Consider the following 24,952-nt stretch of genomic DNA (forward strand, 5'->3'; position numbering starts at 1 on the left):
CTTCTTCAGTGGCAATTCCTCCTACATTATTCATGTTTTACATTGCACATAGTTACATTGTTTGTTGCTTGTATTTGTATTTCAAATACAACATATTTATCTACAATGGTGATAATTGAAAACCTGGTTTCATGGCATTGCCATGTTTCTTGTTTTTTAATTGAAGAGATTTGATTCATATATTGAAAATACAACACTGACAAAAACATGTTTAATGATTTTAATATGACCTTGATCTGCAAATGAGCTTAATTGTCCAGGTCAAATATAAATTTTGAATTTAATCTGGTACACAAAAATATGATATCTTTAGAAATTCTTCAATACTATATTATGTGTTTGCCTTTGGAAATAAGAAGTCAAGCATTGACTCCGTCTTGCAGTGGCTATTGTTTATGAAAATTGTTAATCTAACTCTTGACCCTATGTTTCCCTAGTTTTTTCAACAATTAATTATTCTCAACTTAACCAAATGAAATTAATATAAAGGAGGAATTAAATTAAAATAACTCAAAAAAATATTTCAAAATATTTATTGCACTATAATGTTACACACTGTTCTGTGTAAGTTTAACTGCATCACAAAATTTACACAAACTTATTTTATAAATTCAATGAGCTGAACTGAATTCAACAATTTATAAGCTATCATCCCAAAGTGGACTGGCACAACGGAACAGGTGAAATAATGATTAAAAGTTAACAAAATGTTGAAACTAGGACACAGTCACAACCTTCTGTAAATCCTGTAGAATGTCCTTGAAACAATTGTCCATATCTAATAAAACACCTGAAATAATAAAATAAACAATATCTGATTTTATTATTCTGCTTATGAGATAATAAAATGTCTGTTGAAATCAAAAACCAAATTGACTTGCCTTGTTATATAGAATATTTATATTAGAACCTTTACATAACAACACAATATTCCATTCTATTACAGCAAAACTATATAAAACTTTATAGTTTGTGTTATTGACACATATTCTTAATTGATCTATATTTAAATGAAGAGATAAACGGTGACTAAAATGTCTCCAGTGTGACTTATTCAACATTGAGGGAAGAGGTTTATCACAAATACTATCCTAGAGAAACAAAAATACAAGCCGTATGTCACTACTTATGAAAATAGGGTCTATTTGAAAGACCCTGATGAAAGTCAGTCAAAGCAAAATACTAATTTAGTTCTTTAAATATCAAGGTGATTATGATACACGTCCATATGCCCAATTTTCCATATGCAGCATTTTATTTTCAGGTGGCCAATTAACAAAGGTGTGACTGTATGTCTGTAAATACTAGTACCTGTATTAGTATCACTGGATGCTATAAATGTCAACAAGAGAGGAGACTTGTTTATCTGTACTACCTGAAAACAATACAAATTAATCTATATGAGCCGCGTCACGACAAAACCAACAGAATGGGTTTGCCACCAGCATGGATCCAGACCAGCCTGCGTATCCGCGCAGTCTGATCAGGATCCATGCTGTAAGCTATCAGTTTCTCTACTTATAATAGGGTTTGTAAGCGAACAGCATGGATCCTTATCAGACTGCGCGGTTGCGCTGCAGAGTGAGGCTGGTCTGGATCCATGCTGGTCGCAAACGCACTATGTTGGTTTTGTCGTGACGCGGCTCATATAATGACATAAAACCTTACTTATATTATCTGTTATCCCAATGTTGATAAAGTTTACCATCCAAAATATTTTTAATGGACTTCTCCATTTTCAAATCGGGACAAAGAAATCATTTAGTGAAAATTTCAAATTATGTAGTGGCTAAAAAAGAGAACATTGCAGACCATGATAAGCAGTACAGTTGTGCTGTGTCACATGTGTAATTTCTGTCACAACCAGCAGGTTAGAGGTTAAACTAAAGATCCTTTAAACTGTGACATTTGATTTAAAAAAAAAAAAAAAGTTAAATTTGACAAAAAGTCATAATTTAACAAGCAATTATCATAGAATTGCAAGCAATCCATAAGTCCCCTACCGGTTAAAACCCCAGCAACATTCTGATGGGCCATTGGCCATTCAATTTTACCAGTGGATGAATGACATGAATGAACTTAAATCTTTTGAGTTCTAAGTTTGTCTATATCACAGTAATGTGTTTAGTTTCCCTGCCTAGTATGGTAATTATGTTTATACAACCTTGTCATATTATTATGAAGTGGGATTTTAAAGTAAATCCTATAAGGAATGAAGAAGTTGGAGTGAAAAGTACCAATTTTTCGAAAAAAAATCTAAGTTCAAGGGGTCAATAATTCTGGAAATAGTCTTGCTAGAGTATTTAACCTTCTCAAAAATGTTGAGTGATAATAAGAAACAGATATATGAAGTTTGAAGTAGATACATTAGGAAATAAAGAAGTTATTTAAAAAAGACAACATTTTTTTTTCATTAAAATTCTAAGTTCAAGGGAGGTAATACTGATAATTTTTGTATTAGAGTTGTAAACCTTGTCACATATGATGTGGTTGATGGCCAGAAACTTACAATTAAAGTTTGAAATAAACACCTTAAGAAATAAAGACCTTATAGTGAAAAAGCTGAAAAATTTAAATCAGAAATCTTGAAATTCAGGCTATTTGTTGCCATAGCAACCAGAATTTTCAACATAGGAAAAAAAGAAAAAGATGCGCATAATCTCCAGACTGCCATCTACCCATATTTTAAGTTTCATTAAAATATTTTCAGAACTTTTTGAGTTATCACTGGATCCAGTTTATGTGTTAAATTTGCCATATTTTCAGACTATTTGTTGCCATAGCAACCAGAATTTTCAACACAGGAAGAAAAAAAAAAGACGTGCATAATGTCCATACTGCCATCTATCCATATATCAAGTTTCATTAAAATATTTTCAGAACTTTTTGCGTTATCGCGGGATCCAATTTTGTGGACTGACAGACAGACAGACGGACGGAGGGTAAACCTAAAGTCCCCTCCGGTTAAACCGGTAGGGGACTAATAAAAATAGAAATAAATACAAAGAACACTGTCTAGGTTTAAATTACATACCTGATGATTTTCATACATACAGATGATAGATTTATTTGTTCCCATTCCAAGTTTACTAGCTTGATTAGCAGCTAAACCAAATGTTCCTAGAAAATTATGACGCAAAACAAGCTCTGGTGTTTGCTCTGTTGCAACTGTAACAATACAATGATTAAAACAATTCTTAAATGATGATTAACTGCTATATCTTTATATATATAGATATATATAGAGGATATTAAATTTCTTGTAAGTTAAATACTGAATTTATTGCACGAGTTGAATAAAATTATATTATGCGAGCCTCTGGCGAGCATTATATTATTTTATTCAACTCGTGCAATAAATTCAGTAATGAACTTACAAGAAATTTAATGTTCTATTTATCACATACCCAAATAAAAACCATTTGAAGTGAAATAAGAGTCATTTTTGTGTCGCCTCTACAGAGTAGTGGCGACATATAGGGATCACTTCTCCGTCGTCTGTCTGTCCGTCCGTCACAAAACTTGTCCGGACTACTCCTCATAAACTACTGGTGCAATTTCATCCAAACTTTACAGGAATGATCAGTACCAAGTCAAGTTGTGCATATTGTCAGCATTTTCCGGTTCAATAATTTTTGTAAGAGTTATGGCCCTTTAATAATTTTTATTTTTAAAGTTTGTCCGGACTACTTCTCTTATACCACTTATGCAATTTTGCAATTTCAATGAAACTTTACAGGATTGATCTGTAGCTCAAGTTCTTTAGCATATTGCACAGGTTTTCCGGTTGAATGATTTTTGGCCGAGTTATGGCCCTTTGATTAAAAGGTGTTTTTATGCTCCCCGCAGTCTGTCCTTCATACAGTGGTAGAGGGCATTGAGGGGAAGTGCAGTGTCAAAGAACCATAGCTCAATTTTGCCCGGTTTTTGAATTATCTCCCCTTATAGAAAAATCTTGTCCGGGACATAACTCTAAAACTATAAGAGATATCAACATGAAACTTTGTAGGTGAATAGATCTCAATGGGTAGATGTGCAGTGCATAAGAACAATAACTATTTTTGTCCTAATTTTGGGTTATTACCCTTTGTTAATTTTAACACTTTGAACTTTGTCCGGAACATAAGTCTAAAACTATAAGAGATATCAAGATAAAACATTGTAGGTAGATAGATCTCATTGAGTAGAAGTGCAGTGCAAAAGAACCATAACTCTTTTAAGGCTCATTTTTAGCTCACCTGTCACAAAGTGACAGGGTGAGCTTTTGTGATCGCTTTTCGTCCGGCGTCCGTCCGTCCGGCGTCCGTCCTTAAACTTTTACTTTAAATGACATCTCCTCATAAACCACTAAGCCAATTTCATCCAAACTTCACAGGAATGTTCCTTTGGTGGTCACCTTTAAAAATTGTTCAAAGAATTTAATTCCATGCAGAACTCTGGTTGCCATGGCAACCGAAAGAAAAAACTTTAAATATCTTCTTTTAAAAAACCCTAAGAGCTAGAGCTTAGATATTTGCCATGAAACATCTTCTAATGAGTGTCTACCAAGTTTGTTCAAATAAAAGCCCTGGGGTCAAAATTGGCCCCGCCCCAGGGGGTCTTTGATTTTCCCTATATGCATATAGTAAAAACTTAAAAAATCTTCTTTTAAAGAACCCAAAGAGCTAGAGCTAAGATATTTAGCATGAAACATCTTCTAATGAGTGTCTACCAAGTTTGTTCAAATAAAAGCCCTAGGGTCAAAATTGGCCCCGCCCCAGGGGGTCATTGATTTTCCCTATATGCATATAGTAAAAACTTAAAAAATCTTCTTTTAAAGAACCCAAAGAGCTAGAGCTAAGATATTTAGCATGAAACATCTTCTAATGAGTGTCTACCAAGTTTGTTCAAATAAAAGCCCTAGGGTCAAAATTGGCCCCGCCCCAGGGGGTCATTGATTTTCCCTATATGCATATAGTAAAAACTTAAAAAATCTTCTTTTAAAGAACCCAAAGAGCTAGAGCTAAGATATTTAGCATGAAACATGTTCTAATGAGTGTCTACCAAGTTTGTTCAAATAAAAGCCCTGGGGTCAAAATTGGCCCCGTCCCAGGGGGTCATTGATTTTCCCTATATGCATATAGTAAAAACTTAAAAAGTCTTCTTTTAAAGAACTCAAAGAGCTAGAGCTAAGATATTTAGCATGAAACATGTTCTAATTGGTATCTACCAAGTTTGTTTAAGTAAAAGCCCTGGGGTCAAAATTGGCCCCGCCCTGGGGGTCATTGATTTTCCTTATATGTATATAGCAAAAACTGAAAAAATCTTCTTTGAAAAAACCCAAATAGCTGGAGTTTAGATATTAAGCATGAAACATATTCTAGTGAGTGTCTACAAAGTTTGTTCAAATAAAAGCCTTGGAGTCAAAATTGGCCCCGCCCCGGGTGTTATTGATTTTCCTTATATGTGTATAGCAAAAACTTAAAAATCTTCTTTGAAAAAACCCAAATAGCTAGAGTTTAGATATTAAGCATGAAACATCTTCTAGTAATTGTCTACAAAGTTTGTCCAAATAAAAGCCCTGGGATCAAAATTGGCCCCGCCCCAGGGGTGTCATTGGTTTTAACTATATGTGTATAGTAAAAACTTAAAAAATCTTCTTTTAAAAAAAACCAATGAGCTAGAGCTTAGATGTTTAGCATGAAACATCTTCTTATGGGTGTCTACCAAGTTTGTTCAAATAAAAGCCCTTGGGTTAAAATTGGCCCTGCTGGGGGGGGGGTGGGAACGAGGGGGGTAGATCGTTGTTTTTCATTATATGTGTGTAGGAAAAACTTAACATCCTGAAACATCTTCTAATGGGTGTCTTCTTAGTTTGTTCAAATAAAAGCCCTGGGGGTTTAAACTGGCCCCGCTCCGGGTGCATTTATACAGGTGAGCGACCTCAGGGCCATCATGGCCCTCTTGTTGAATTATCTCCCCTTATAGAAAAATCTTGTCCGGGACATAACTCTCAAACTGTAAGAGATATCAACATGAAACTTTGTAGGTGAATAGATCTCAATGGGTAGATGTTCACTGCATAAGAACAATAACTCTTTTTGTCCTAATTTTGGAGTTATTGCCCTTTGTGTATTTTAACACTTTGAACTTTGTCCGGAACATAACTCTAAAACTATAAGAGATATCAAGATGAAACATTGTAGGTAGATAGATCTCATTGAGTAGAAATGCAGTGCAAAAGAACCATAATTCTGTTAAGCCTCATTTTTGAATAATCTCCCCTTTTAGAAAAATCTTGTCCAGGACATAGCTGTAAAACTTTAAGAGATATCAACATGAAACTTTGTAGGTAGATATATCTCAATGGGTAGATGTGCAGTGCAAAAGAATCATAACTCTGCCTTGCCTAATTCGTGAGTTATTGCCCTTTATTTATTTTTACTTTTTGAAGTTGTCCGGGACATAACTCGGAAACCATAAGAGATATCAACAAGAAACTTTGTAGGTTGATAGATCACATTGATTAGAAGTGCAGTGCAAAGAACAGTAACTCTGCCTTGCCTAATTTTGGAATTATTGCACTTTGAACTTTTTCCAGGGACATAACTAACAAGCAAATTCGTTGAATTTATATCCCCCGCCGAGTACTGGTTATTATTAAAACAACAACTGAAGACATAAGGCTTTATTTATATATTAATCATGGCATAAACTGTAATATTCTTTGAACTTGAAGCCTTGTACTTTCAAACAAGAAGAATTTTTAAGTTTTCACTATATACATATAAGGAAAATCTATGACCCCCTGGAGTGGGGCAAATTTTGACCCCAGGGCTAAAATTTGAACAATTTTGGTAGAGGACCTATAGGTTATATCATATACCTAATATCAAAGCTCTAGGCCTTGTACTTTCAGACAAGATTTTTTAATTTTGCATTTTTGAAACTCCTTTTCTGGCCCTGTGACCTACTTATGCAACAGACCGGAACCATTTGATCAACTTTGGCAGGGGGGACCACCCTAGGATCATTCCTGTAAAGTTTGGTTGCTGTGCAGTCATTTGTTTCTGAGGAGATGTTGTTTAAAGAAATTGCTGACGACGCACGACAACGGACGGTGGGGATCACAATAGCTCACCTAGAATGTAAAAACATCTTAATCTCCAGACTTCATTGCCATATTCAAGGCATAAAGAAGGGTTCTCACAATTTTCAAATATTTTAAATGTTATTGTAACAAATCATTTTAATTCTTTTTTAATAAAAACTAGAAATGCGTCCATAGGACACGGGTGCCCCCCACCGCGCCACTGTTCTGTCAATCTTATGACTCTTAGTCTAGGTCAAATATTTTTTGAAAACTAAAAATCTTTTTACTAAGTAAAGGGCAAGAACTTTACCAAATACTGAATAAATCCCCAAGCAAACCCCAAGTTGAAAATTGCAAATTTATACTACTGTTATTCAAGGGCAATAACTCTAACAAAACTGAAAAAAAATCCACATGCAAAGTCCCAGGTTCATAGCTTCACAGTGAGGTGAATCATTATTCCTGTAATTTAGTGATGTTGATCATTATTCCTGTAAAGTTGGTCGATTCTAACACTCAAGGATCAAATAACAACATAATGAAACAGTTTTTACTAAGTCAAGGGAAATAACTCTACAAAATACTGGATAAATCCACAAGCGAAACCCAGGAACACACTAAATATGCTGAGCAACTTCCAATAAGGTTTAATGACTCTATGTCAAATCCTTTTGAGTTACATGCGACACATGTTGAAAATTGCAAACATTTTTTTAGTCAAGGGCAATAACTCTAAAAATACTAAAAAATATCCAGACGAAAATACCCAGGTGCACAACTACACATGCTGATCAACATTCCCATAAAGTTTCATGACTCTAGGTCAAATCCTTTTTGAGTTACGTGCGACACAAGTTGAAAAATTACAAAATTTTACTAAGTCAAGGGCAATAACTCTAAAAATTACTAATAATATCCAGACGAAAATACCCAGGTGCACAACTACACATACTGATCAACATTCCTGTAAAGTTTCATGACTCTAGGTCAAATACTTTTGAGTTACATGCGACACAAGTTGAAAATTACAAAATTTTACTAAGTCAAGGGCAATAACTCTAAAAATACTAAAAATATCCAGACGAAAATACCCAGGTGCACAAACTACACATACTGATCAACATTCCTGTAAAGTTTCATGACTCTAGGTCAAATACTTTTGAGTTACATGCAACACAAGTTGAAAATTACAAAATTTTACTAAGTCAAGGGCAATAACTCTAAAAATACTAAAAATATCCAGACGAAAATACCCAGGTGCACAACTTTACATGCTGAGCAACATTCCAATAAAGTTTCGTTGAATTCCAGCCATTAGTTGCAGAGAACTACTCCGGAAACGAAAAAAATTTTTTTACTAAGTCAAGGGCAATAACTCTAAAAATACTAAAAATATCCAGACGAAAATACCAAGGTGCACAACTTCACATGCTTATCAACATTCCCATAAAGTTTCATTGAATTCCAGCCATTAGTTGCAGAGAACTACTCCGGAAACGAAAAAAAAATTTTTACTAAGTCAAGGGCAATAACTCTAAAAATACTAAAAATATCCAGACGAAAATACCCAGGTGCACAACTTCACATGTTGATCAACATTCCCATAAAGTTTCGTTGAATTCCAGCCATTAGTTGCAGAGAACTACTCCGGAAACGAAATTCGGACGGACGGACGGACGGAAGGACGGACGGACAACGCCAAAACTATATCCCCCTCCTGATTCCATCGGCGGGGGATAACTACAAGAGGTGTACTTTCCTGTGTCCAAAACCTATTTGGGGAGCATCACCCGGCTCAAACCGGGCTCTTGTTTTCTGTGTGTTGCCAGATACACAAAAGCTTGTCTGGACTACTCCTCATAAACTACTGGTGCAATTTTATCTAAACTTTAAAAGAAAGATCAGTACCCAGTCTAATTGTGCACTGTCTGTCTGTCCGTCTGTCACAAAACTTGTCCCCACTACTCCTCATAAACTACTGGGGCAATTTCATCCTAACTTTACAGGAATTTATGTCGCCACTCCTCCGATCACTTCTACGTCTGTAACAAGACTTGTCCCAACATGAAATTGGCCATCATGACGTCACATCAAAATATATGCCAGCCGTGCAATACCATATTTACTGAGTCGCAAAATCGGCATGGGTGTGTGATAAATATATATACAAATTTGGAGAAAATAAACATTCATACAGTGCTAAATACCCAAGTACTTTCGGCGTTTTATGCCTTCATCAGGGGTGTATTACATGTATAATGTGCACACAATAGAGCACAAAATCTCCATATGTGTGTACTGTATAGTATCAAAAATTGAATTGAGTTTAGAGTCTTGTATAGTGATCCAGGAATACTTTCAGTTCACAGAGGGCAATATTCATTCATAATCAATGCAAGATTTATTGCTCTTGAAAATTGACCTTCAAATTAATTTGGAAGACATGTATTAAGTTTAAAGTGAACAGGGAGGATGATCACATGAAAGTTTATGGTAACTTTGTCACCAACACCAATATGAAAGAAATATCAATAATATGTGCAAATACCTTTTAGATAATGCTATGAACCTTGGCACTAACTGTGACACAATGTTACAGCCACCAAAAATTATGTGATCACCAAACATAATGAATATCATCATAGTACTGATGTTGCATCAGGATTTTTTTTAAGTTCATAAAGAGCAAGAGGCAGTAAAAATTCATGTCAGTTATAGGCTTTGGATAATGACCTCCAATGTTAATAAAGGGTCATAATTTAGTCAAAATTCATGTCAAGAGTTATCGGTCTTGCAAAAAGACCACCAATCATGATTACAAAGACATGAGTGAAATTATAAGCCAACACATTTAGTGGTTGATAAACAGAGCTAAAAATGAGTTATACCAATTTACAAATCTACTCTAAAATATAAGCCAATTACATGTTATGCAATGTAAGTTTTAATTGAAAAGACATACAAGAGTACATATACTTCAATAAATTTTGTATTGGAATGTTGGAAACAATCTGCATCTTGAACAGTATAAAAAACTGTGATACCTTTGAAAACTGGAACCCCATCTCTGTCAGTGATTACTATTGCCATCAAACCATCTACACTGAAATAATATGTGTATTGAATTTTTTTAACTAGTTAATACTTGCCAATTTTTATCAGTATCAATTATGGTTAAAATAATAATCTTAATATCAGAATCAATAACACCATATATACATTGTCCATGCTATTGCTGAATGATATTGAACAATGTTAACTAGCAGGTGTTTATCTACATTGGATAATATCATACATTACATGTGGACTGAATTGTCACTTAAATGAGGTGAATCATCATTACCAAAAATATTACTAACTACCTGGCAGTGCTAGTCTAAAATATGCCTCCTGATATTTTAATCTCTTCCTTTCTTCCATCTTTTTATAACTCTGTGGTTTTGAAATGCAAACATGTCAACATTGCTGTGAGGTGTTTGACATTATTGGGATAAAGACTGTTGATCTACTGATCTAGAGTGGGTGGACCAACGCTCGGCGTAAAAATATTATATTTGATATGGCAAATTCAAGTCAACGTCAACAAACCTCAATGTTATATGTCCATGTTCAAGACCCATGATATTGTTTAAATAGCCCTTGTGTAAAATTCGCTAATCAAATAATAATGTGCATGGCTGGAGCTAAAGATAGTTCGAATAAACAAGAGTGGTTTGCATGAAATTGTACCATAGCTCGGCGTACAATACTACATGATGCAGGATTGTTTTTCAAATAAAATCTCTTTTTCATCTTATGAAGAAAACATATTGAATCAATTGTAACAACCAAATTAGGTTCATATATTTACAAGAACCAGACTTTTAGTTTTAATTGTACAGCCCCAGAACTCTAGTGTTAATAGATTTTAATAATTTATATGTTGCGGATTACATACGGTCGTTTGTCTGCTATTAGCATTGTCATGTGAATTCACCAGCAGTAAAACGCACCAGTATAAAATGGTGAAAGATATAAATAAAAGCACCAGTGACCTAAATCGGAGATAACTTAAGACATTTTCAGATGTTCTAAAAAAATATTTTTTACGCCGAGCATTGGTATGCGCCGAGCATTGGTCCAACCACTCTACTATATTATCAATTACACTTTAATACTCACCTTTGTAGCAGCTTATTAAAATGGGCCTTCACTTCCTGAAAATGAGATCAAGGACTGTGTTTTAAATCATTCACAAATAAACTGCCACATATCAATCATGCAAGTATATTTTTATAATTTAATGTATAAAATAGATCAAGTTGGCTGTCACATGATGTTGATAAAGCAGGTATTTCAAGCATATCCTCAAATAATTCAACTTATCTGGATCATTTTATATGCTTTTATTTAATGTATAAATAGGAATTCTTTGTACTTCTTTTAGATTCAAGGAGATTGCTTTCATCCTTGCCAGATGTTGACAATAAAGTACAAGTATAAATATATAGGATTAATACATGTAGATTAACCATCGACAGGTAATCAACCGGTAACTGCTACACTTATGATACCTTTTGGTTTAATTTGAATGATTTAAAGGAAATTCTACTTCTAATTTCCAAAAACTTTGAAAAAAATAGCAATTCGTCGCAAATGTACGTTATACATTGCGTGACACGTATATTAAATTAAGATAAAACGACATATACCTCTGTCATTTTTAATTCTTGACTTCCTACACGGAGTAACTTCCCTTGATTCAATGCCTGACAACATTGTATTCATACACAAATTTGCTAACTGTATCCCAACGTTACAATAATAGCTTATCGATGACAAAAATGATTTTCAAATACAATTTTAATATATAAAGTTTCAATTAAGAGGCCTTTGATTGTTGATATTATACAAATAGTAGAACTCATTTATAGGAGGATTTGTTTACATCGGAAGTTGTACGGTCCAAGATGTCTGTCATAACAAAAGTGCCCGAACCAAATATTTTTGATCAAATATGTAAAGGTAATCTTATCATGAAAATAAGTTAACTTAATTTAATTTATCATAACATATATTTCTTAACTGCTGTGTAAATTGAAGGGAATTCAAACTACATCCTCAGGATTAAATGAAATATTAGTCTGAGACTCTGATGCTTTTAACTTAACTGCTTACACATGTTACATGGCCTATGCTGATGTTAAGTTATAATTACTCCTATTTAGGTACAGAGCAGCAGACCATGGGACAGAGCACAGGCTCTCGGCGTGATACCAATGCCTACCTCAAGGACCTACCCTCTATATAGATGTCTGCCAGTCTGCTAGTCATAATCAGAATTGATTGTTATCATGATTCATGTAGATACAAAATCAAACAATTCTAACCAAAATATGTTACTCAATTTACTGATACTATAATCTATATTCATAGTATCAGTAAATTATTTTATTAGTTTTTTGACATGATGGGACTGAAAATAATTTTGGAGACTAATGTTTCATATAATTATTGATGTCGGTCTAGACCTGGACCAAAGTTTTGGTCCTAGATCTACATGTAGAGCCTAGACCAATAAATTTACTCCATTTTCCAGAAAAAATATTGTTCCTGCCTATCCTTGTAAGAAATTGAAATTTTATATTTTTAGGTTTTTGGACCCTTGAAATTAATTTGATTGTTTTACCCAATTAATATAAATGTATAAAAGTTTTTGTATATGTTTAATGTGCAAATATGACTTTACACCATTATTATCATGTCACCTCAAAGACTCAATGATTAGCTGGTTAATGAGTTATGTACATGGTAATTACTCATTTATAATTTGTGTACAAAATATAATTATTTATATTGATCGCTGTAACTAGTATGTGTTATAGCTATATATATACACTACTGAATTCATAAATACATTTTGTAGAATTTTCTGGGTTCAAAGGATATAGAGATGATGATGAAGTTTCAGTTGCCACCGACTACCAGGACTATGATCCAGCCAAACACAACCCCGTGTTTTATGGCAAGATGCACTACCCTGTTAATGTAGACAGTGATGTACGGGAAGACGTTGATCCAGCTGTTACACATCCATCTGTGATTGGTTATTCATTTACAGAGAAACCACCAAAAACACCTCCACCCCCACCACCACCAGTTCCATCTAAAGAAGAGTGTATGTGACATGTATCCAATTTTGTTTAATTTTCATATATGATGACCTCATAATATTTGTATGAACTAAATCTCTTCCAATGTGATTTTGTATCTCATTTATGAAGTTATGTTAGATATAATATTTCTGTATTAAATAATTTGTATGCCAATTTTCATGATTGATTGATCTGATTTAAATCCTTTTATAAATTATGAATTTAATTTTTTTAACTTCTATATTTTACTTGTTTTGGGAAGTGAATTATGACAAATGTGGAAATGATGTTGAAAAATCTTAATAATTTGAGTGAAATTCATTCAGTAATATTCAATGTTGATTGTCAATTATATTAATCAAACATTTTTTGTCTTTCATTTGCTAATATAGATACATGTATGTGTTAATAACAATATTTTATAATCTCTAGTGTCTATGATTCCTTTTAAATCTTTCTTATAAACAGGGTAGTTATTAAGTATTGTTCATATTACAAATCTCCTCATTCTATTGCTATACTATTTACAGGTTCACCAAGAGAATATTTGCAACACTATGTTTTTCCAGTGTTGGTACCTGCAATGGAGGAAATGTTAAGACAGGCTAAAAAGGAAAAATGTTTTGAGGTAATGAAATGTGTTGTGCTGAAATCATTTTCATTCTAAACAAATCAATCAAATTCTCAAGATTGTTATTTGTCAGTTCATCATTTTGTTCTGTACGGTACCAAAAAACAATCTCGCTAATTGTGAATTTTCTTCACAGTTTTGTGAATTTTTTATGTTGTTATTTTTATGTATTATTCTAAATGAGAATGAGTCTAGTTGTCCAGTGGTAATACTGTCTGACAACCAATTCTATGGTTGCAAGTTCAATCCTGCCACTCCCATGACTTTTAGGTGCGGACTTTATAAAAAAAAAGGTATGTAGTACAAATGTAATGTTTTACATACACATTAAAGAACCACCATCATTATTACTGTATTTTTTGTAACATGCTCCAAGGAGTAAAATTTACCAGAGTGAGTCAACCATATATGTCTCTAGTGGCATCTATAATATATACATAAGTATATGTTATCATACATTATGACTGTATTATACAAATGTGGTTTATTAATTCAAATAATAATACTTTGAAGCATTTAAGTTTTTCAATTATAAACTCTGTTTTATCAAAATTTAAGCTAGTGAGTTTTTTTTTAAAACCTAATAAATATTTATTTTTTTTTCTTTGTTTTTTTTTTCAGAATAAATATTAAAGCCTTTAATGATTGTTATTTGCATTGGCTAGACTTATTCCCTAATGTTAGAATATTTATCCATTTTCTTTGATACTTTTTTTCTGTCCATAAGATTTACTTTAGTTTGTGATCAAGCAAATACTTTCTTTATTAAATTTCTATTGTTTTCTATTTCAGAGAAAGAGAACAAAATTCAATGCTTTAGATTTTGTGACTGAGTTCTTGTACAAGTAAGTATATTTGATTCTTATCCTTGAAATTACACCATTGCTTAATCTATCATTTGATTATTTTTTAGCTCACCTGTCACAAAGTGACATGGTGAGCTTTTGTGATCACTTTCCGACTGGTGTCCGTCCGTATGTCTGTAAACTTTTACTTTAAATGACATCTCCTCATAAACAGCTTAGCCAAATTCATCCAAACTTCACAGGAATGTTCCTTCGGTGGTCAACTTTAAAAAATGTTGAATTAAATTCCATGCAGAACTCTGGTTGCCATGGCAACCGAAAGAAAAAACTTAAAAAAGTCTTCTTTCAAAAAAACCAAAAGAGGTAGAGCTTAAATATTTTGCATGAAACATCGTCTAGTTTGTTCAAATAAAATTTCTAGGGTAAAAACTGGCCCCGCCCCTGGGGGTCATTGATATTCCCAATATGTATATTGTAAAAACTTTTAAAAAAATCTCCTTTTAAAGAACCAAAAGAGCTAGAGCTTAGATATTTGGCATGAGACATCATCAGATTCTAGTCAGTGTCTACCAAGTTGTTCAAATAAAATCCCTGGGATCAAAATTGGCCCAGTCTTGGGGGGTGATATATATTCCTTAAACGTATATATTAAAAACCTAAAAAAATCTTCTTTTAAAAATCCCAAAGAGCTAGAGCTAAGATATTAAGCATAAAATTTTACACATTATCAATGGCACTTATAAGGTATATAGTTATAAATAATTAAATACTGAAAATCAGTCAATAAGCGCAGAAAACATGTCAGTTATTACTGGAATCTTAATTATGCCCCCATTTCGAAGAAAAGGGGGTATATTGCTTTGCACTTGTCGGTCCGTCGGTCCGTAGACCAAATGGTTTCCGAGTGATAACTAAAGAACCCTTAGGCCTAGGAACTTCAAACTTGGTATGGTGATTGGTCATGACCAGTAGATGACCCCTATTGATTTTGGGGTCAAGGGGTCAAAGGTCAAGGTCACATTGATCTTGTAAGCAAAAACGGTTTCCTATCAATAACTAAAGAACCTTAAGGCCTAGGAACTTCAAACTTGGTATGGTGATTGGTCATGATCAGTAGATGACCCCTATTGATTTTGGGGTCAAGGGGTCAAAGGTCAAGGTCACATTGACTTTGTAAGCAATAACGGTTTCAGATCAATAACTAAAGAACTTTAAGGCCTAGGAACTTCAAACTTGGTATGGTGATTGGTCATGATCAGTAGATGACCCCTATTGAATTTGGGGTCAAGGGGTTAAAGGTCAAGGTCACATTGACCTCTTGGGTAAAAACGGTTTCTGATCAATAACAAAAGAACCCTTAGGCCTAGGAACTTCAAACTTGGTATGGTGATTGGTCATGACCAGCAGATGACCCCTATTGATTTTTGGGTTAAGGGGTCAAAGGTCAAGGTCACATTGACTTTGTAGGTAAAAACGGTTTCCTATCAATAACGAAAGAACCCTTAGGCCTAAGGACTTCAAACTTGATATGGTGATTGGTCATGATCAGTAGATGACCCCTATTGATTTTGGGGTCAAGTGGTCAAAGGTCAAGGTCACATTGACCTCTTAGGTAAAAACGGTTTCCGATCAATAACTAAAGAACCCTTAGGCCTAGGAACTTCAAATCTGGTATGGTGATTGGTCATGACCAGTAGATGACCCCTATTGGGGTTAAGGGGTCAAAGGGCAAGGTCACATTGACCTTGTAGGTAAAAATGCTTTCAAATCAATAACTTAAGAACCCTTTGGCCTAGGAACTTCAAACATGGTATGGTGATTGGTCATGACCAGCAGATGACCTATTGATTTTGGGGTCAAGGGGTCAAAGGTCAAGGTCACATTGACCTTCTATGTTAAAACGGTTTCCGATCAATTAACTAAAAACGCTTAGGCCTAGGAACTTCAAACTTTGTATGATGATTGGTCGTGACCAGCAGATGACCCCTATTGAGTTTTGGGTCAAGGGGTCAAAGGTTAAGGTCATGACCAGTGGATACTTGATAACCCTTATTAATTGTTTGATCACTGGGTCAGAAGTCATGCATAATAACCTTTTCACATGACTAATTGGCTGCTGATAGGGGGCATACATGTTTTACAAACATATCTTGTTTATTTTTACTTTTCCTAAAATCTTAGTACATTTTTCTCAATTTTATTGAAATATTTTGGCTCATCTGGAAGCATGCAGCTTTAGTTATTTCAAAATTTTGCTTGAAATTTGTATGAAATTTTTTAAAAGTGTTTCTGCTATGATACAACATTTTCTTTTCTTTAGTTTTTATTTATAACAGAACATGTATTATTCTTTATCTGCTCTGATTTTTCTTTTTATTTGACAGATAGAAATATTTATGAGATACTAACTAATTTTCAATTTTAAAAGAATTACATAAAAGCCTTTTCTTTTGCCCATTTCTTAACTATACCCACGAAAAGAAGTAGGGATGGGGGGGGGTATATAGGAGTCACTCGATGGTTGGTTAAATTTTCCTTGTCCGGAGCATTACTTGAAGACTAATGGTTCGAATTCAATACAACTTCATACAATGGTTAGGCACATTGAGAGGAATTGCAGTGCACAAGGACCACAACTCCTTCTTCACTAATTACAGAGTTATTGCCCTTTGTTACTTTTCCTTGTCCTGAGCATAACTTGACAACTACTGGTTGGAATTCAAAACAACTTCATACAATGGTCAAGCACAATAAGGGGAAGTGCAGTGCATGAGAACCATAACTCTATCTAAAGTAATTACAGTGTTATTGCCCTTCGTTACTTTTCCATTACTTTCTTTTATCAGGACCATAACTTGAAGACTCAATATAACTTCATACAATGTTCTAGCACATTGAGAGGAAATGCAGTGCTTAAGAACCATAACTCCATCTTGACTAATTACATAGTTATTGCCCTTTGATACTTTTCCTTGTCCGGAGCATAACTTAAAAACATCTGGTTGGAATTCAAAACAACTTCATACAATGGTCAAGCACAATAAGAGGAAATGCAGTGCACAAGAACCATAACACCATTTTGACAAATTACAGAGTTATTGCCCTTTGATACTTTTCCTTGTCCGCAGCATAACTTGAAAAGAACTGGTTGGAAGTGCCATGCTCAAGAAGCATAACTTCCTGGACTTATTACAGAGCAATTCAATAAAACTTCATCAATGTTCAACCATATTGAAAGGAAATGCAACATAACCACAACTATCTTTAATTGCCCACAACCATAAACTCTATTTCAATTCTTTTGCAAGGTTTTTTATTACTAGTAACTTCCTCATTTTCAAAGCAGTCTTGCGTGGGTATTAATCACATTTAGTGATAATTCTAGTTTAGTTAGTTGTAAAAAATGTTTATTTGCTGCTGCATTGATGGTTTATATATTTCAGCCACAACCCTAACCAGCTGGAAAGATCCAAAACACAATTAGAAAACATTTCTTTTGTGAAAGAATGGCTAAAAGATCAGTAAGTCTCAGTTTTAAGTCTTTATCTGAATAATTAACTGAAAATACATATGATAGCTTCGGATTTGTTTTTTATGTGCCAGAAAGAATTTTGGGAATATTATGTTATACCCCCTGGTGTCCGTCAGTCTGTCCGTCCCTTAGCAATTTGGTTTCTGGAGCAGAACTTAAGTTCCATTTGGCCCACAATATTCAAACTTCATAGGATGATTGTCCATATTGGGTAGAAGACCCCTATTGATTTTGGGGTCACAAGGTAAAAGGTCAAGGTCACTACATTGTAACTTCCGAATTTCGGAACTTCTAAAATTCGGAGACTTCTGAAACCCAAACATTTTTCAGGGTCCCTAAATTTCTCCTTCTGTTTTCTATATAATTAAAACCTCCGAATTACGAAACTTCTAAATTCTGAATTCCGAACGATTTTCTGGTAAAATTTGGGTTAAATCAATTCAAATTTACTTCCAAAAGCCGGAAATTGAAAAAGGGGTGAAGGAATATTATACTTGTGAAACCATAAAAATGTGCGTATCTTCTAATTAACAGTTAACCATTTACTGTGACACCTTTTAGAATCGCCACCATGTCAAACACTTGAAAGTAGTATAATGTGATATTATTATCCCCCGCCGATGGAATCGGGAGGGGGATATAGTTTTGGCGTTGTCCGTCCGTCCTTCCGTCCGTCCGCACTCACAGGACAGTAATTATGTGGCTAGAGGGACAATAGGTAACTGTTCTTTCTCTTTGATGTCATTCATTCCGTAATGCTTTTATGTGGCTATTTTCTTTTGCATGGCTAAAAAGAACAATAGAGAGAACAATAGAGTAGCCACATAATTACTCTCCTGTTAGAACTTCCGTCCATCCGTCCGTCCAAATTTCGTTTCCGGAGTAGTTCTCTGCAACTACTGGCTGGAATTCAACGAAACTTTATGGGAATCATCAATATCAAGAGGAGATGCGCATATCGTTGGCTTGTTCCGGTCCGACCCTTTAACTCAGAGTTATGGCCCTTGGTTAGTTATGTAGTATGCATATAGATTAAAAATTGTTTCCAGAGTAGTTCTCTGCAACTACTGGTTGGAATTCAACAAAACTTTATGGGAATCATCAATATCAAGAGGAGATGTGCATATCGTCGGCTTGTTCCGGTCAGACACTTTAACTCAGAGTTATGGCCCTTGATTAGTTATGTAGTATGCATATAGAGTAAAAATTGTTTCCGCACTACTTCTCTGCAACTACTGGCGGGAATTCAACGAAACTTTATGGGAACCTTCAATACCAAGAGGAGATGTGCATATTGCAGCTTGTTTGGGTCAGACACTTTAACTCAGAGTTATGGCCCTTGATTAGTTATGCAGTATCCATATACAAAAATATTTGTTTCCTCGCTACTTCTCCGCTACTACTGGCTGGAATTCAATGAAACTTTATGGGATACTAAGAGGAGATGTGCATATAGTCGCCTTGTTCCAGTCAGATACTTATAACTCAGATTTATGGCCCTTGATTAGTTATGTAGTATGCATACATCTCATTGGCATTTCCAGATTTTACTATTTAACACAAAGTTATGGCTCTGTTATTGCCCTGAATATTTATCAAGTTCAAAGAATATTACTGTTTTTGCCATGATTGATATATAAATAAAGCCTTATGTCTTCAGTTGTTGTGTTAATAATAACCAGTACTCGGCGGGGGATATAAATTCAACAAATTTGCTTGTTACAGATTAATAGCAGGCAGGTACTACATGAAATGTACTAAAGGATAAATTGTGATAATTAACATAATCCTATTGTTTCAACCAATTCATTTATGGGTGATAATGAAATTTAAAATAGTAAGAAAGTTTTAAGTTTTTTAAAGTCCTATAGTTTTGCCATTTTATAAATTTAATGAACTTCATTACTTTTCAACATGTCTGACTTAAACAATTTATGTTAAATGTTTCTAGTTTTTCAGTTAATTACGAACTTCTAAATTCCAGAAACTTCCAAATTACAAACTTTTTGGCTAGTCCCACAGGTGTCTGGTTTTCAGAAGTTCCACTGTATTACCTTAAAACTTAAAACAGTTTCCTGAGCATAACTTAATTTGGCCGACAGTCTTCAAACTTCATAGGATGATTGTCAATATTGGGTAGAAGATCCCGATTGATTTTGGGGTCACAAGGTCAAAGGTCAAAGTCACTATTACTTTAAAACTGAAAACAGTTTCTGGAGCATAACTTAAGTTCTAATTGGCCCACAGTATTCAAACTTCATAGGATGATTGTCCATATTGGGAAGAAGACCCTTATTGATTTTGGGGTCACAAGGTCAAAGGTCAATTTCACTATTACCTTAAAACTGAAAACAGTTTCTGAAGCATAACTATAAAGGAGGATTGCTTTTTGAAGGAGGTAATACTTTATTCATTTCCCATGTCTTACAAATGCTTCATCCTTACTAAAGAAAAAAAAACACTTTCGGGCATATAATGCTCCGCCTAGCGGTGCTCTTGTTAAGTCATTATACCACCCACAAACGAACATCATAAATTATAGGCGAGTTCAGAGTTCAAATTTAGCTTCAGACCACTTATTTTTCAAAAAGTCAAGGTTGTTGGTGTGGGAAAAGAATCACATTTAGTGATAGGCTGATAGCTATAGTTAGTATCTATAGTTTTATAATCTTGCATCTGTATAATATAATAATAGCCTGCTTGTATTTGTTAAAGACGCAAGCTTATTATTGATAGAAATATATGTTATATAATTTTATAACCAAATGGGGCATCAAGTAAAAAGAGACTTTATCACCTCTCTTGAAATATCAAGCTTAATGTTTTTCAGTAAATGCTATAGACATTTTCTAACATACTGTTCATTTGACAATCTATTTTAACCTCAGTTATCATCATTGAATGTTTTGTTAATAGACCAAAGGAGTACCAAATAGACCAGAAGGGTACCGAAGGTCTTCCTCCACCAGAATGGCGGAAAGTTGCCAAAAATTGATAACAAAAAGCATAAAGCAAATGTTAAAAATTGGTAACAAATATAAAAAATCAAGTGTTAAACATTGATAACAAATAACATAAAGCAAATGTTAAAAATTGATAACAAATAACATATAGCAAATGTGAAAAATTGATAACAAGTATCATAAAGCAAATGTTAAAAATTGATAACAAATATCATAAAGCAAATGTTAAAAATTGATAACAAATATCATAAAGCAAATGTTAAAAATTGATAACAAGTATCATAAAGCTAATGTTAAAAATTGATAACAAATAACATAAAGCATACCGAAAATTGCTTTATTATAAGATGTTATTTATATTTGTACTAAACTAAAAATTAGCTTAAATATTTTGCACAACAGTATCTTGTTTTGTTATAATGTACATTATATTGACATTTCAGCCCACGTCCACCTCTACCATTTGTATTGTTATAATGTACATTATATTCACATTTCAGCCCACGTCCACCACTACCATTTGTATTGTTATAATGTACATTATATTCACATTTCAGCCCACGTCCACCTCTACCATTTGTATTGTTATAATGTACATTATATTCACATTTCAGCCCACGTCCACCACTACCATTTGTATAGTTATAATGTACATTATATTCACATTTCAGCCCATGTCATCTCTACCATTTGTATTGTTATAATGTACATTATATTCACATTTCAGCCCACGTCCACCACTACCATTTGTATTGTTATAATGTACATTATATTGACATTTCAGCCCACGTCCACCTCTACCATTTGTATTGTTATAATGTACATTATATTCACATTCAGCCCACGTCCACCACTACCATTTGTATTGTTATAATGTACATTATATTGACATTTCAGCCCACGTCCACCTCTACCATATGTATTGTTATAATGTACATTATATTCACATTTCAGCCCACGTCCACCACTACCATTTGTATTGTTATAATGTACATTATATTCACATTCAGCCCACGTCCACCACTACCATTTGTATTGTTATAATGTACATTATATTCACATTTCAGCCCACGTCCACCACTACCATTTGTATTGTTATAATGTACATTATATTCACATTTCAGCCCACGTCCACCACTACCATTGTCTCTTATCTGGACGGAGGAAGAAGCTGCACTTAAAATACAATCTTTCTGGAGGGGTTATTTAGTAAGTGAAGTATTAGTATCATATTAATGTTCATATTAGTAATATTCATGTATAATTACCAATGATGAATCATATCTCTGAACAACACTTGATCTTTAGTAACTTTTCTGTCTCAGATTTTATCATGAGATTGTCAAATTAAATCATTTTTCTTCTGTATGTTTATTAAAATACACCTGTTTTTGTAAAAATACATAATCCACCCACATAAAGTTGTGATACAATATAAGACTTTAAGCCTTTCCACACTAATTATCTAAAACAGACTCTTGAATCCTTCCTTCTATCTGGACAAAATCATTAATCATATTCAAGGAAAACTTCAAATTAAGCTATTTATTCATATGTACAGATACGGCGCGAACCAGAGGTACAAGAGTTAAGACAGTGGCAAGCAGAGTGGAGGGAGGAAAATGGAGGCATCAAAGATAAAGTTACGGACTTCTGGGAAAAGAAAATGCCAGATTCTCCAAAAGTATCAAATGATTCCTTAAATAAAGACACTAAAATTGGGGAGGCAGAGCAAGATAAATCCTCATAACCTACTCATATTTCTGTTATAAGTTACTGACAATATGCCTTTAGCATGAATACTTTCCCATGTGGTGAATCCTTGAATTGTTTTAAATAAATTATATACTTTATTTCATGTACATGTATATTTTATTATGATTTCAATCTGTGATAAACTTTTTTTCAAAATTGATAGGATTTATTCTTTTCTTTTGTACTTTTACCTCACCTAAGAACAAAGTGCTTAAGATGAGCTTTACTGATCACAATTTGTCTGGCGTCCATTGTCCATCAGTGTGTCTGTCATCAACTTTTTATCACCCCACCTCCTGCATTTAGTAATTAAACCGTCACTCCATCTGTTCGTCCATCTGACCGTCTGAGATTAACCTAAAACGTAATAATATACAAAAATATTTTGATGTACGGTTTGCAAAATAAAAATAGACATGGTGTATACAGTTGAAGTGCGGATCAAGAAGGGGAGCTTAGCACAAAACCCAAAGTATCTGTGAGTGTTACATCATTGGCCATTCTAAAATTAAATGAAAAGGATAGTTCTTGTCATTCTAAGATAGTTCTTAACAAAAATGTAAAGGATAGTTCTTGCCATTATGAAATAAAATGTAACAAATAGATCTAAAATAAAATGAACATGATTGTTCTGTAACATTCTGGTCCAATTTCTCAGATATTTAAGTTATTTTTAACAATTTCTCAGATATTTAAGTTATGTTTAACAATTTCTCAGATATTTAAGTTATGTTTAACAATACCTCTGACCACGGATTTATATTACAGTATTTTTTACTTATTGTAATATAAATCCGTGCTCTGACATTCAGATCGCATTACATTTTCTAATCCAACAGTTGTTCTTCTGATCAGATTTTGTAGTAAGATAAATCTACAATCCCTAATGTACGTGCCTTTACAAATATCTACATATTCATATGTATATTCAGTTTGAACAGAATTTCATTACGTTTAAAAAAGTCAATTATTTACGTGCGGGAGTTTTTTTAAACGTAAAAATAGCGAAAAAAAAGTAGGTGTAAACAGCGATCGGAGCAGGAGCGTTAAAAGAGTTATATAGACAACCTTAATTTCAATACATATATACATGCATCTTTTGAGCTAAATAAAACTTATATTATACTTTAAATCTAAATGTACATATATTTATACGACCTCTCACTACACGCTTCTACTAACTCCATTAGTCCAATCCTCAGCAATATTGCTTTGAAAATTTTTGTGTGGGCTTACAAGTAAAAAGAATTAATTGAAAAGCATACTAGTATCTTTATATGGAATTGCCACACATGTCCTCTATAACTTTTGTTAACAAAAAAGTGTAGGCTTATGATTAAAATCTTCTTTTTGTGTGTTAGATTTTGGCTTTTGAAATGTTGCAATGTGTTACATCCTCGTAATTAACTCGTTTCATATACTATTACTAATAAACCATCGCTATCGCATTTAAGGAATGTTTTCTTTGTTCTAACTAACCCGTTACATTCAGTACACTTTCAAAGAGGATATGAAAACATTATAACAGTGCTGTTTTTTTATTGATTCATATAGGAAAACAACTCAAATGATATATACCAATTTAGTTTTTACATAGGTTGGACCTGGGTGGGGGTATCACACATGCCTGCAGGACATGGCGGACCGTGAGACAGGGCGGACCATACCAGGGCGGACCGTGACTCGAGACTAGGCGGACCATATTTTGGGACAGGGCGGACCGTCACTCGAGACTAGGCGGACCTTGATTTAAAAAAAGTATTTATATGTGTACTAATGTAATAATATGACTCGCCATTAAAACTGGATCGGGTTCCTCCCTGGGAAAAAAAAAGAAATCTGCATGTTAAATGTTTACTTCTTTAACATGGACGAGTAATATTTTCTGCTCCATTTGTTGTCCGTGGGCAATTGGCAAAAAAATCATATTTCCAGTTTACCACACCCCTGGCTTTTTCATTAATGGACTGAGAAACGTGCAATTAAAAGAACTACGCACGTTTATTATGGATATGCAAAAGAAAATACAACAAGGAACAACAATGCTAAGTAACATTCA

General features: G+C 33.8%; 2 protein-coding genes across 2 annotated transcripts; one reads left to right on the plus strand and one right to left on the minus strand.

Moving 5' to 3' along the window:
• Positions 1 to 517: 517 nt before the first annotated feature.
• LOC132714603 (ragulator complex protein LAMTOR3-B-like) lies at positions 518 to 11,863 on the minus strand. The gene is made up of 6 exons (XM_060697498.1): positions 11,764 to 11,863; positions 11,234 to 11,268; positions 10,117 to 10,175; positions 3,035 to 3,168; positions 1,312 to 1,375; positions 518 to 790 (listed from the first exon to the last, which is right to left on the minus strand). Exons 1-6 carry the CDS (start codon positions 11,770 to 11,772, stop codon positions 717 to 719), a joined length of 375 nt encoding a protein of 124 aa, XP_060553481.1. The 5' UTR covers positions 11,773 to 11,863; the 3' UTR covers positions 518 to 716.
• Positions 11,864 to 11,921: 58 nt separating this feature from the next.
• Positions 11,922 to 23,051, plus strand: LOC132714602 (IQ domain-containing protein K-like). Its single transcript, XM_060697497.1, has 7 exons — positions 11,922 to 12,076; positions 12,978 to 13,229; positions 13,737 to 13,834; positions 14,630 to 14,682; positions 18,087 to 18,164; positions 22,263 to 22,347; positions 22,700 to 23,051. Exons 1-7 carry the CDS (start codon positions 12,022 to 12,024, stop codon positions 22,886 to 22,888), a joined length of 810 nt encoding a protein of 269 aa, XP_060553480.1. The 5' UTR covers positions 11,922 to 12,021; the 3' UTR covers positions 22,889 to 23,051.
• The last annotated feature ends 1,901 nt before the right edge of the window (positions 23,052 to 24,952 follow it).

Source organism: Ruditapes philippinarum, unplaced genomic scaffold (assembly GCF_026571515.1).
Source record: "Ruditapes philippinarum isolate M1 unplaced genomic scaffold, ASM2657151v2 ctg3575_1_1_1_1, whole genome shotgun sequence".
Taxonomy (NCBI): Eukaryota; Metazoa; Mollusca; class Bivalvia; order Venerida; family Veneridae; genus Ruditapes; species Ruditapes philippinarum.